This window comes from Barbus barbus (assembly GCF_936440315.1).
Source record: "Barbus barbus genome assembly, chromosome: 22".
NCBI lineage: Eukaryota > Metazoa > Chordata > Actinopteri > Cypriniformes > Cyprinidae > Barbus > Barbus barbus.
Window position 1 is genome coordinate 29,218,207 of NC_136750.1, and position 15,389 is coordinate 29,233,595.

General features: G+C 35.8%; 1 protein-coding gene across 2 annotated transcripts in view; it reads right to left on the minus strand.

Annotated features, from left to right (window-relative positions):
* Positions 1-3,276: 3,276 nt before the first annotated feature.
* The window catches only part of LOC306888106 (transcription initiation factor TFIID subunit 4-like), a 91,934-nt gene continuing 79,821 nt past the window's right edge, over positions 3,277-15,389 (minus strand). Inside the window, exon 14 of one of the 2 annotated variants that reach the window (XM_079446252.1) lies at positions 3,277-4,373. In XM_079446252.1, coding sequence (XP_079302378.1) covers positions 4,200-4,373 — 174 coding nt within the window. In that variant the 3' untranslated portion in view covers positions 3,277-4,199. The remainder of the gene's footprint in view (positions 4,374-15,389) is intronic. The other variant, XM_079446251.1, reaches the window with a different exon arrangement.

Genomic DNA, 15,389 nt, shown 5'->3' on the forward strand with positions numbered 1-15,389 from the left:
CCAGGACGGCACATTTATAAAGCCAAAACACCCTCGGAAGATTGCAGTGTGGATGAAGTGGTGTGTTGTTTACGCTCTGATCTCGTTAGGTATGTCAAGTTTGCCGAACAGAAAAGCGCAAGGTTTGTGTCAAATTATGTTGGATTACTTTCCACGTTGTTGTGATGCATTTCAGGACGCTGCGGATTCGGTCGCGTCCATCAGGCCTAAACGCTGGTACTATGTACAGTTATTTGTATATTGAATCATTCAGATGCCGGTTTCTCTTTGTAAACGAACCCGAGAAGAGATGCTGACACTCACAAGACTGACGGAAAGCAATATGATATGTACATACAAATGACAAAAGAAGATCCTCAACATTTCAAAATGTCCACCAAGGTGAAAATTGTCATTATTTAATGTATTAATAATTAGACTGTGGTATTAAAGGGCATGTGTTTATTTACAGTGACTTCTTTTTTATTTACTTGCATATTTGCTATAATAAAAAAGGCGTAATATTCACCTGATATTTGTTTGTGCTTTTCATCCACTTCTATATAAACAACCCTGTCAATAAATAAAATTGACTTGCCTATATTTTTTAATTTTATATAAATATAATTTATATATATACACTGTATTATAAACTATATAAACATTTTATCTTATATTTTTATACATTTTATATTAGTTATACTACATATATAACTAAATGTTTAAATATAGTTCAATTAATATATCACCATTACTTTCTATGAAAAGAAAAACTTTTCAAATGATAAATTGTTTAAACTAATGTAAAAATAAATAGGATATGACTAGATTAAATTCTGACTCTATATTTTTAAATTTTCTATATATATCAACATTTGAGATGGATCAAAACCTTATCAGAGTTGTCCTAAAACCAAAACAATACCCGTTCTTGTAGAACAACTTTAACTTTTTTGATCCACTTCCACTTGATGTATGTATATATATATATATATATGGAGAGAGAGATTATACTGTACATATAATTTCTACAATCACAGTTATGAAATGGGGAACCACACATATGTAAACAACATTTTGAAGTTTAGTAAACAGCTTATTTATTCCTTTACAAAATAGGTACAAATACAGAAGTATGTTCGCACAAACAGAAATATTTCAGGATATGTACAGAATTTACCAAAAATAAGATAGTTCTAATAAACACAAGGTCTTGTAAACAATATATACAAATTATCCGTTGATCGAAACATTAAATTCCAGCTGTGCACGTCAGTAATACAATATGAAGAGAGTCCTAATAATATTTTGGCTACAAAGTGTAAGTCATCGAAAGAGCCTCCAGCGGAAAACAGAAGGTTAATAAAGTCGGTTTAAACAACCCAACAAATACATTTGTGCTTGTTTCAAATGGGACTGTCGGGGAATGAAGCGTATTGCCTGAAAAGTGGCAAACGTGGATGCGAATGAGAAACTATAAATAGGTAGAAAATTAAGTTTCCCTTTTAGAGTTTTAGCAAATGGACTGATTTCAGCTGGATGTCAGAAACACTGAAAACCAAACTAAAACCTTCCATGTGCGTTCAGTTTCACAAACACAAACTGCAAAGCAACAGGATTCATGGTGCATAGAAGAGCGAGAGGATCCATTTCTGATCGGACTCAGAATGAAGAAAGGTCGCAGAGCTTGACCTCTCCTGACATCATGTACGGCGAACCCTTGCCAAAATAAATGCTTACGGATTCGAGTTCTTCCTCTTAATTGAGCTTATGTATGATAAATGAAGGACTGACATCAATAACTTAAAATAGCTTAATGTATCGGCACACAAACAGGATAATACTGAGTTTAAAACAGGTAGAATTGGTTTGAAACACGGTCGAGGGCAGTGAAATCCAGTTTTAGAGTCCAGATGAAAACATGAAATCAAATTAAATCGCTAATACTTTCATAATACATTCTCCTAGTATTAATGTGATTGATTCATCAGTGCATGTTATCCTAAATTAAAATGTTTGTCATAACCTGCTGCTGCATTCAGGTTGGAATGAACAAATCTTGGGATTGGTTGGGAAAGTCTCGCCTTTTCTGACTGAATATGGTGTTTGATTGGGAAAAGCATCACAATCAGAAGTCAAACGTTGATTTTAACGTTCAGACGATGTGTTGGTGTGGTTGTATTGCTATAGCTCAGATCTGCTGGCCTGATTTCGGGAAACATGGGATTTGTGCTCCTCATGGGAACATATTAAAGCTACATGAATCACAACAACAGACACAAGCTTCAAGATCGATTTAGAAGGAACGCTTCGTTCCGAGTTTAAAACGTGATTTTCATCTGGAAATCATTTCTACATGCTGTTAAAAACAATACTCATAAAAAAGTCTATTTACATTAAAATCTCGCTGATAAAAGTTTTGAAAAAGAGTTTTTAGTCAACTTTTCATGGGGTTTTAAACACTGTGATTGGCTGGACGATGATGATGATGATGATGATGTTTGGGAAAGTCTGCATACGGTCCAGAGAACGACGCAATTCTTTAACAAAGTACACTGGTCACTTCAAGGCGTTTCGTCTCAAAGATCGTCACTGTAAGCGCTCCGTGTTGAATATACAGCAGAATGACATCGGCACTGCGAAAAACACTCACTTCATCAGGAATTTAAATATATGATACTAAAAAGAGCAAAAATGCATAAAATATTACAAATAAATCAAATGTAGTGAAGCTTATTTTAAAAAACACAACAAAAATGCTAATTTGAGAAAATATACTTAATTCAAGAAATATTCTATGTGGCCACGTTGCACTAATTTGTTTCCTCATTTTAGTAAATCATTGCAAATTTGTACCAATTTGTTCTCTCATTTTAGTAAATTGTGGCGAATTTGAACAAATTCATTCCATTGTTTTAGTAAATTGTGGCGAATTTTTACTAATTTGTTCCATTGTTTTAGTAAATCATGGCAATTTTGTACAAATTTGTTCCCTCATTTTAGTAAATTGTGGCAAATTTTTACTAATTTGTTCCCTCATTTTAGTAAATCGTGAAAAATATGTACAAATTCATTCCATTGTTTTAGTAAATCATGGCAATTTTGTACAAATTTGTTCCCTCATTTTAGTAAATCGTGGCAAATTTTTACAAATTTGTTCCCTCATTTTAGCAAATCATGGCAAATTTGAACAAATTCATTCCATTGTTTTAGTAAATTGTGACAAATTTTTACTAATTTGTTCCATTGTTTTAGTAAATTGTGACAAATTTCTACTAATTTATTTCCAAATTTTTTGGGTAAATCACGGTAAATTTGAATTGACTTAATTTGTTGTTTTGGTAAATCGTCGCCAATTTGTACCAATTTCTTGCCTTATTTTAGTAAATTGTGGCAGATTTGTACTAATTCTTCCCTCGTTTTAGTAAATCATGAAAAATTTGTAGTAATTTGTTCCCTCGTTTTAGTAAATTGTGGCAAATTTTGACTAATTGATTTCCTTGTTTTAGTAAATCATGGCAAAGTTGTAATAATTTGTTCCCTAATTTTAGCAAATCGTTGCCAATTAGTACCAATTAGTACCCTCATTTTAGTACATTTTTGTCTCATTGTACTTATTTGTTCCCTCAGTTTTTGTTTCCCTAGTTTTCATTCAAATTGAGAGAAAGAATAAGGACAATGTGGCCATGATTTACTACGAAGGCAACAAATAGTAAATTGTGGTCACAATTTAATGAAAAAAAGGGAACGAATTAATAAAACGAGCAAATTAATTCTTAATTTGGGCCACACAAATATTTTTAACTTACATTTTATATATATTTGTGTAAATTTATCTTATTTTGTGGATTTTTTTTTTACTGGAAAACAAACAGAAATACTGATGAAGAAAGTGATATTTGCAGTGTCAGATTCATTCATTCACAAACAAACAAATGAAAAACGCTCCTTGGTGCAAAGCCGGAGAAACAACCATTAAAATCCACTATCATAAATACAGTTTACCTAATAACGTTGAGGAGAAAACAGGAAACATCTTCATTTTTTTCTTTTTGTCAAAGCTTTTCTATCAAAAGCAACGCTGACATCACGAGGTCACAGACACAGAGGCGGTGAACGGGGCTGAAGGCACGTCGCAGGGCTGAGAAGGAAGTCGGTCGTTGGGTGAACGTCTGCTCGGGTGGTTTGGCTGCTGATTCCTCTGTAGTGTGGAGAGTTGGCTACTTCAGGAGAGCACGGTACAGTAAGAGAGATCTGCTGGTCTCTCTCTCCTGCTCCATGTAGAAGATGAAGTCCCTGAAGTTGACGCGTGTTATTCTCTGGCGGTTATACTGCCGCGACGAGCTGGACAGGGCCGACGATCCGCCCGGAGAACCTGCCGAACTCCCCGACACCTGACGACAAAACACAACAAACAGAGCACTGAACTGATTTGAAGTTCACAAATGCTTCCAAGTTTGACATTCTAACAAAAAAATCATAACATGAAAACATTATTGATTTCAGAATGGAATGGAAAATGTTTAATATCAAACTTTCTCAGATAATTTTTTTTTACTGAGCTTGTCGCAATTCACTCTGGAATTGTCTTATCTGTGAAGAATACATGTGCTGCTGACCATATTTGAAGGCCCCCAAAGATGACAACACCGCTCGTGTTTAAACTTTTAATTTAAAAAAACTAGAAGTTGCAATATAGTAAATAGTTAAATTAATATTCTAATCACTGAATGTTCCATAAAGAACCTTTAACATCTGAAGAACCTTTCTGTTTCACAAAAAGGTTCTTTGTGGCGAAAGAAGGTTCTTCAGATTATAAAAAATTAAGAAAGAGATGGTTCTTTAAAGAACATTTGACTGAATGGTTCTTTGTGGAACCAAAAATGGTTCTTCTATGGCATAGAACCTTTTAAGCATTTTAAATTGTATTGATTTTCCTAACTTTTCCAGATCTAGAAATCACACTTTTAAAATTCCTTTATTCAGTATATCAGGTTGTCTACAGGCTGTCAGGAAATGTGTTTAAATGGTTGTTTTTAAGGGAGTAAATTATTTCAATATTCATTCAGACTTCATTACATCAAATGTAAGCAGACGAGTGTCACTGATCATGTGACTCTTTTCTGCTTCCACTGAAGCTCAAGATGCTCTTCGGATCATTGCAAATCATGCTGGAGAACATGATCATCAGGTTTTGTTCATCTTCAGTGCTGCTGTCAGTAAAGCAAAGCCAAATACTAAGGCTTTCCCATATTCATACTTTTTTTTTTCTTCAACTTTGAGCTGTCAAACTCTCATAAGGTACAGGATGAATCAGATTTAGCTCCACGTCAGTGGACAGATAGAGTCACACACAGTCTATACAGGCCAACAGTCTTAAAACACTGCCATAAGGCATAAAACTGGAATTCATTTCAGCATTTCTGATCTAAAAAGCAAAAATGGCTTTTCATATACTTAAATACAGTGCTGGGTAGATTACTTACAAATTGCAGTCCGTTACTGATTCCAAATTACATGACAACAATTGTAGTTATTGACATAATCCCTTGCATTACACATTTTAGGTAATATAATCAGATTACTTTTGACCTAACTAGTTTGATTTAAATAGGATAACCTTGTACCATATTGATATTAAAACACAATGAGTAAGATATTCCATTCGTTGTATTTAACAACATGAAGTGCATTAAACATTATATTAGATTAATGTTAAACTGAGGTTTGTAAAGGGTTTTTGCAAGTTTAATGAAAAGCTGATAATTAACTGAATGATTAAAAATTTTAAATTAAAATAAGTAATTTTAAAATAACATCACGCAAAATAAAATGCTTGCCAAAGAAATGAAATGTTTTATTTGTTTACCTGCATGTCAGAGAACCGTGAACATGCAAACGTGATCCTTATTTATTCAAATGTTTATTTTAAAATCTCAGGGGTACCACAAATAAAAATATATTAGATGAAAAAAATCTGTTTGGGAATGCCTGCATTACATGCAATTAAAAAATAACGTGAATTTGTGCATTTTAATGTGTTTGAAAGACAAAAGTCTTCCAAAGAAATATACATCGTGCATAACCTACTGAGTAAAATAAAAGAAAATAAAAATGTATTCATCAGTAGTTGATGCAATGCTGAAACATTTCTTAAATCTGAACTGATTTTTGTAAATCCACTGGTCAAATGTTGTGTGCCACCTGAATAATGCGTGAACGTCCACAAAACTGCAGACTTTGAGTGTATAAAAGCAGCAGGCTATTTTAGAAAGGAACATTCAGAAGATAAAAAAAGAGGAATTAGGGAGAATCAATAAATTATGAATCATTTATTGCTATAGAGTGAATAATATGCAATCATGTAATCAATAAAAACGTAACTTTAGACAGATTACGAAAAATATAATATAATATACAAGTACTTAATTTTTGGAATCTGATTACATAGTCCAGATTACATGTAATCAGTTACAACCCAGCACTACTTAAATACAAGTGGATTACTCTGAGATACTCGCTTTATCTCAAACAGGCTTATTCTTCTGCTCACATTCTGTTCATCTGCTTCTTTGGAGTATAAACTGAAGCAGAAGTCAAATAAACACACAGATTCTTACACGCTGAGTCAGACTCCGTCTTTCATGAGTAACAGAGAAGTATGGGATGGTAGAATCCACGCAACACAAACAACCGCGCAAAATAAAACGAAGTCTCGCTCTCCAACAAACGTCGCACAATTAGACTGATTGCGCTCGGGAAAAACACAACAGCGAGACACGCAGGCCTAATGAAAAGCAGCTGACGCGTACGCACGTTAACCCAAGCTTCATACGCCACCCAGCGCAGGGTGGCCGCTTCGCTCTCGTCTCCGGCGAGCCGTCGGCCGATCTGACGGGTGGAGTGTGCTGAGGTGGGGTGAATTCAGGACAGGCAGCGTGCAGGACGCCCTCGGGGCCCGGGACCTCCAGAAGAAGGATCTGGCCTCATCAGGTCAATCAGAGTTGATGCAATGCTGTGAAAGGCAGGCATGCCTTCTGCCATGGCAATTAATGCCAATCACAGCCTGGACCAATCAAATGCATCAATCTACCTGGACACGCTGACGGGCCTCTGGCGGGTTTGTGTGCTCAATATTCACGTGCAGGCATGTGTTTCAGAGATGAGCAAAAGAAAAACAGAGGCAAAGGATGAAAATGTGCATGAAGAAAGATATTTTTGAATCAAAATCAATTACAAGATATTTGTGAATTGTTTAGAATGATTTCAAGCTACATGTTTTGGCCCTTAATGATGATCAGGAAAAAGTACGAAAGTCTTAAAATATAATGTTTTAAAGGATTGTGCCACTGAAAATTAACCATGGTTCAACAGAGGTCAAATTAATCAAATCATCAAAAATCAGAAAATAAAATGCAACCAAATGCCATGTTTTATTTTAGTATTATTTACATTGTTTTTCTTAATATTTAAAATTAGCATTTTTATTTGTTTTTCATTTTAGTTTTTAACAATATTGTTATGTGCCCTTGTAATTTGTATTAGTTTGAGTTCTTTTTCAGAATCAGAATCAGAATGAGCTTTATTGGCCAAGTATGTTGACACATACGAGGAATTTGTTGTAGTGACAGAAGCTCCACAGTGCAACAGAAAGACAGCAACAGGACAGGACACAGATAATAAAAGAATAACAACAATTAACCGAAAGGCAATGTGCAAAGCAGCAAAAACACAATATATAATATAGACAACTGTGTATGTACAGGTCAAGTATGTGCAAATTAGAAATGAGAAAATAAAGATAAAATTAGTGAGTGTGGTGAATGGATAGTGTATTATAGTTGTGTGTTCCACGTTTATTGTTGAGTGTTCATGAGATGGATTGCCTGAGGGAAGAAACTGTTCCTGTGTCTGGTCGTTCTGGTGCTCAGAGCTCTGTAGCGTCGACCAGACGGTAACAGTTCAAAGAGGGAGTGTGCTGGGTGTGAGGGGTCCAGAGTGATTTTACCAGCCCTTTTGCTCACGCTGGATAAGTACAGTTCTTGGAGAGTGGGGAGGGTTGTACCAATGATTCACTCAGCAGTCTGGACTACCCTCCGTAGTCTTCTTAGGTCAGATTTGGTAGCTGAGCTGAACCAGACAGTTATTGAAGTGCAGAGGAGGGATTCAATGATGGCGGAGTAGAACTGTTTCAGCAGCTCCTGTGGCAGGTTGAACTTCCTCAGCTGGTGAAGAAAGTACAACCTCTGCTGGGCCTTTTTCACAATGGAGTCTATGTGAATATCCCACTTCAGGTCTTGGGAGATGGTGGTGCCCAGGAATCTGAATGACTCCACTGCAGTCACAGTGCTGTTCATGATGGTGAGTGGGGGAGAGCAGGGGGGTTTCTCCTGAAGTCCACGATCATCTCCACAGTTTTAAGTGTGTTAAGCTCCAGGTTGTTAAGACTGCACCAGACAGCCAGCTCCTTAACCTCCTGTCTGTAAGCAGACTCGTCACCGTCCTGGATGAGGCCGATCAGTGTGGTGTCGTCTGCAAACTTCAGGAGCTTGACAGAGGGGTCTTTAGATGTGCAGTCGTTGGTGTAGAGGGAGAAGAGCAGTGGGGAGAGCACGCAGCCCTGAGGAGCTCCAATGCTGATGGTACGAGTGCCGGATGTGAATTTACCAAGCTTTACTAACTGCTGTCTGTCTGTCAGGAAGCTGTTGATCCACTGACAGAAGGAGGTGGGGACGGAGAGCTGGGTTAGCTGAAGTCCACAAACAGGATCCTCACATAAGTCCCTGGTCTGTCCAGATGCTGCAGGATGAAGTGCAGTCCCATGTTGACTGCATCATCCAAAGACCTGTTTGCTCTGTAGGCAAACTGCAGGGGGTCCAGTAAGGGTCCAGTGATGTCCTACAGATAAGCCAAAACCAGTCTTTCAAATTACTTCTTTTTTATTTATATTTAGTTTATTTGTTTTAAGGTTTATTTGTTATATTATGTAATGCAGAGGCTATTTACACCAGTGCAAAAAAAAAAAAAATGTGGAAGTTATTTACACTGTGTAAATAGAAAAAGTACAAAATAAACCATATAAATAGCAGTAGATTCTGTTTGGACCAAGTATAAATGGTAACAAACAGCTTCTCCAAATAAGCCAGTCCAGATATTAATAGATTCATATAAGGTAAAACATCTGAGCAACAGTGCACAGAGTTAGTGAAAACAGCCTTTGCCAACAATTTATACTATTTGTACTCATAACTGAATTGTATATACATGTTTATTTTTCGATTAAATTAAATTTGTTGATTAAAAAGTTATTTATTGTATTTTACTATATGGGAGCAGTTGGTCACGTTTGATCTTGTTAATATTTTGCTCAAAAATACTGGGTTCAAATCTCAATCATTTTGAGTCCAGGAGTAACTCCTGTGTTCATACAAGCCAAGTCACAATGATTTACAATACAGACTGTTTCAAAGCAGCTTTACATAAACAAAATAACAGAATTAATGTTGCTAAGATCATCAGTTATGACATTTTAGCTGTAAATCAGCTCTAAAAAAGACAGTGTCATTATCCCCAGTTTATTCAATGACACAATCAACTTTGAACTAAATTAAGCTGAATAATGACACTATTGTCTTCTACAGAGCTGCGTAAAGTTCAATGAACTTTGCACTATTATTGAACGAAACGGAGTCATCAGTTCATTAATTATGAAGTTATGAACTCAATTGAACAGATTGAACTCAATTGCAGATATTCAGCTCAATACAGTTCAGTGTTGATTCAGTTCAGTTCAACAACTGCATAAAGTTCATCAATTATGAAACGATTCAGTTATAAGAATCGCTACATATGACAATAGTGTCATTATTCAGCTCACATATACATTTACTCATTTAGCAGACGCTTTTATCTAAAGCAGCTTACAATACAATAGAGTTCAATAACTTTTATGTTAATACATTTTGAAACAATTCAGCTATAAAGCAGCTCTACAAAAGGCAATAGTGTCAATATTCAGCTCAGTTCAGTTTAGTGTTGATTCGATTCAGTTCAGTTCAGTTCAGTAACTGTGTAAACGTAATCTATTATGAAATTAATTTGATTTAACTATAAAGCAGCTCTACAGAAGACAATAGTGTCATAATTCAGCTCAAGTGTTGATTCAGATGAGTTCAATAACAGTGTCGATGCTACAAAATTCATCAATCATGAAATGAATCAGATTCAACTATCAAGCAGCTCTGCAGAAGGCAACAGTGTCATTATTCAGATCAATTCAGTTCAAGTTTTGTTCTCATCCGAGAACTGTCAAACTGATAATATTACTGAATATTAATACACACACAGAATAATAATTTACAGGATTCATTTGAATGCGCTTGTCACTGCTGAAAGTTTGCGGTGTGTTTGTGGCCCATGCGTGTTTTCTGGCCTCAGGAACACAGATTGGCTCCAGCGCCTGCAGGGCCACATGGAGGAAAAGTAAGTGATCCAAACACAGGCAGAAAGGTCAGTCCTCCACCGGCGCTCACGTCTTTCCTCCCACTGTACGAGTCCTGCAGCCAAAGCCAGTAACCCAAACACAGCCCTGTTGCTGTCTGTTTCCATGGAGATCCGTGCATCTCGTAACCTCACGTTAACAAGTACATAAACGCACACACACACTCAGCTGATTCAGACGAGCCAAACACACCAAATGACTGCTGATTTACATTTGGGGATTGTCGAATCAGTCGACGAGATGTGGATTTGGCGAAGGTCAGCGTGGAGCTGAAGGAAGCGGAGAAGAAAAGATTTGTGGGAAGGCAAAAATCCGTGAGGCAAAAAACAGCATCTGTCATTTTATCAGCGCTGAGCCGCTGGCGGGCATAATGTCATATGACATATCCATCCGACAGCTAGCACACGGATACCTCCATACATCTTTTCAGACAATTTCTGACTGCGTGCACGTGTTTGGAGCGGAGAGAGACGAGCCTGCAGCCTCCTCACCAACATAACGCTCATGACAATCTGCCAGCGGCAACAACACACACACTGACACTGACCAGTAACGAGTGAATCAGACCTCATTTACACAATATGTGTGCTCAGATACATGAAACGGATTCATTACACTGCTAAATCTGATTTTAGCTCATAATGATCTGGGAATGGGAATCAAGATCTTTTTTTTAAATAATAAAAGAACCACATGATTTCATGACTTATAGTTTAGAAAGAGGATGGTATGACCAAAACCATATTAAAAACTTTGTCAACTGATTCTACATCAATAAATCATCAATCATCAAGGACACAATGAGTTAAGTTCCATATGATTCATAATAATTAAAATAAAAAATTAAATAAAATAATAAAGATTTAAATCTGCTGAGAGACTCAATATGACGTCTTATAACAACAACTTTACATCTAAAATAAACAAAATCCTTAAATCTTATAAATAATAAATAAAATTAATAAATTAATAAAACAAATATTACTGTAAATTTAAATGTGTTAAGAGACTTAATATGATGTCTTACAGTAACCAAAAATAATAATAATAATAATAATCAAATCAAATAAAAAACAACTTAAATTATTGGATTTAAATCGTGAGAGGCTCAATATGACATCTTATAATAACTGAAATATATTTTAAATATTTATTCTAAATAGATAAATGAAATCTTAAAAAAATCTCATAAATCAATAAATAAAAATTGTTAGATTTAAATCTGTTGAGATATACAATGTGACATCTTACAATAACAACTCAAATACATATAGAGGATTTGAAATCACAAAATAAAAAATAATAAAATAAAATAAAAATGTAGAAAATAGAAATTAAATTATAAATTTAAAAAAGAAAAATATTAGATCTTAAATCTGTTGAGAGAAACTCAATATGACATCTTTTAATAATCCAAAGACATCTTGAGGATTTATTTCTAAAGCAGTAAATGAAAATTGTCTTGCTGTCTGCTGTCTATGAACTTCTGACCTTCTGACCACACGCAGCCCCTGTTGGACATCTAACAAACACATTTGGCCTCTCAGTTCTGCTTGTGAGCTTTGTACGTTTCTATTCCTCCCTCCAGTTTTCAGAGCATGTCGTTTCTAGACTCAAGATCAAACTGATAACAGGTTGGCACTTTTATTTGTACACTGATCACAGACTGTGTACCTACTTCATCTCGTACCAAGGAATCACTTTCCCTCTGCGTGTAGCTCACGGACGGAGCCAGATCAGCTCCCACTTTGCTAAATTTACTTTGGGTTAATAATGTATGTTTTCCACTGGTGCCGTCTCGGACTTTCTAATTGTTTCACGGCTGGCAGGAAGCTGAAGTAAGCTGGTTGAATTTGCATTGAGTCCATCTTCAGCTGCTTTCTGCTGATCAGAGTCTTTCTCTGAGTGTTTTTGAGTGGCGTGAAGCACGAGCCCTTGATGCTGGAGCCAATATTGGACTTGGCTGCGGTTTCACCTCAGGGCTACAGGTTAATGGTCTACTTTGCCAGACACACACACACACATTACCAATACTGCTATCTCAGCAAACACACCAACAGAAGACGGCTGAATATGAAGCGGTAGATGGAATCAGAGAGAAACACAGATGGAAGTGCCGTTAAAGACTGAAAGAACAAACTGATGAAATCTGACAGTGGGACGATGAGCTGTTCATGTGAGGTCGACTGAAGTGAGTTTGACCAGGGAGAGAGAGAGCAAGAGAATAAATGAGTCAATTATTAAAAAATTTATATAAATTTATATAAAAAGTATATTATGCATTAATATGTAAAGTGCATAATAAATATATATATATATTTAATATTTAAGGATATCTATAATTTCACTTATTGTATGGGTAAATTCAAGAATCTCCCCCCAAAAAATTACAAAAAATGTCATGCATTGTGATATTATTTTCATGACAATTCCCTACATTTTCTTCTGAAATTCTCAGACTCTTTATTATGTATACATTTATAGATACGAGAATTCGGGAAGGGAAAAAATGGTACAATATTACAACAATAAATTTCCACATAATTCCTCAAATTAAAAGCAAGAGAGAGAATAAATAAATTATTTAAAAAATTCTATGTACTGTAATATATTGAGAGAGAGAGCGTGAGAAAAATAATAAATAAGTCAATTATTTAAAAAAAACTATATATTTATAAAATATTGAAGGGTATCTGCTATAAAAAACGTCCCAAAATAAAAATGTAATAAGTAAAACAAAGGATATTTTGCATCGTGGTTTTATTTTCATGACAATTATTATTTTTTCCAAAATTCTCTTCACTATTTTTCATTATAAAGAAAAATGCTGCATAAAGCTAAAAGGTAAATTGTTCTAAAGCAGGCATCATGTTTTTATGCAAAATATTTCTTACTCATTTTGATGTGAAAAGTGACCTAGGCATGTATTTAACCAAAAAGTGATCTTGAGGAACTTTCATAAGCGGGATAAACCAGACGAACACTAATGTTCACCATCATTCAGAGTCTGAGAATGATTTCAGACACGATGACTGGTGCTTTTCCATTAGGACCTCAGCGCTCTCTCGGTCTCGCTGTTGTCAGGAGTGTGGGAGAGGAGAGGCCCTCCCATCATGTCAGAGCGACTGAGGCCGAGCCAAGAGCCAAAGCTTTCCCACATGTCTACCTCCGCTCAGAGCGGAGCACCAGCCTCGCCGCGGGGCCCGAAGCCTCTTGCTCTCTGCTCCACACCGGCAACGGCCATTAATTAAGACCAGAAACTCCCTCTCACTTTTCCTCTCCTCCTCCTTCGCCAGGAGAAAAGGCCGATGAGGACATTTTGAAAGAGTTAGCAGATGTCGAGTGATTGGCCCGAGGCGTTTTCGACATCGCCCGAGTGATGTATTTGATGTGGAGTTTATTCAGCTCCAATAAACGTATAAAGAATTACAATAATAATTTACAGATGTATATTCCGCGGATTATACGCGCAGCCCTCGCTTTGAACTGTGCCACGGCAGCCAAGATTAACAAAGGCAGGAGAAAAGGATGAGGATGGCTTTGTTTTTCAGCTTTCTGCTAATCAAAGGGCCAGAGAGGCTCGAGAGAACCGCTGTTATGTGTGCGGTTTACACGCCTTCACAAGATTCAGATTACTGATTTGCTGGATGAATCTGTTTGATTCCTTTTATTGTTTTGGTCTCTGATGAAGCTTGCACAATAGTGAACGTGTTAAACTATGAAAATTATAATTGCAGGCCCATCACTTGAGAGAGAGAGAAATACAGTATGTAATTAAAAATTTAAATATATATTACATACAATGCATATAAATGCAAGATAAAAATAATATTATTTAAATTAATAATTAATTTAAAAAAACTTTTTCATAGAGAGAGATATATAATTTATATAATGTATATTTTATATATATATATATATATATATATATATATATATATATATATATATATATATACACACACATGTATATATAAATAGTAATATTAATTATATTAATATAAAATTATATTATTAAAGAATTGTTATTATTATTATTATTATTATAGAATTTTTTTATATATCAAATAATTTTTTATAATTTATACATTTTATTAAATAAAGAAAAATGTATTAAAATTTTTTTTTAATAAGTGTAATTATTATGCATGCAGCTTTTATGATTATATTTTTCACACCACAGGGCCATTTAAAGAGAACTATTGGAAAAACCACCAAGGTAATACTATGCTACTACAGTATTACCCTCATGGTCCAATAAAACAAAACAAAAAAAAAAGGCTGAATGTGCATTTCATTAGACATTATGAAAAAGCTGTCATATCACATACTAAGTCGCCTCATTTCTGAAACAGGGAGAGAGAGAGTTGTGTATGATCTTGATGAAAAATGGCAGAATTACATTCAAAACAAACAACTGCAATTCGCCGCCCAACTAAAGAGCAACAAATCTCAAAAATGGCGGGCCGGTAAGCATCTTAATGCCCAACATAAAACACGAGGAGAAACACGGCCGGCGAGCTCCATGGCGATGCATAGCAACTGCAGAATTTCAGTCAAGGAGAAAGAAGGCGAAAAAAAAAAACACCTTATTACTTCTAACTCCTGCAAGCCATTTTGGTCTCCAAAGGTTTCAGAGCGCCCGAGGCGCAGTGTCTGCAGTGTTTCGGGAAATGACTTGCCTTCGCACGAACACGGCTATGTTCTGCAGCAGCCGCGCTCTCAGCATCCCCTCTCACTCGCTCCTTAACCCTTTCCTGCCTCGCCTGCCTCTGACTCACAGACAGACGCTCACACCCACTCAAACGGCATCTGGTTTGGCTACTTAAGCATGTGAAAACAAACATGGCGATGAGGAGGTCATGCACGACGGACAGCAGAGAGAGAGAGAGAGAGACATGCAGGTTCG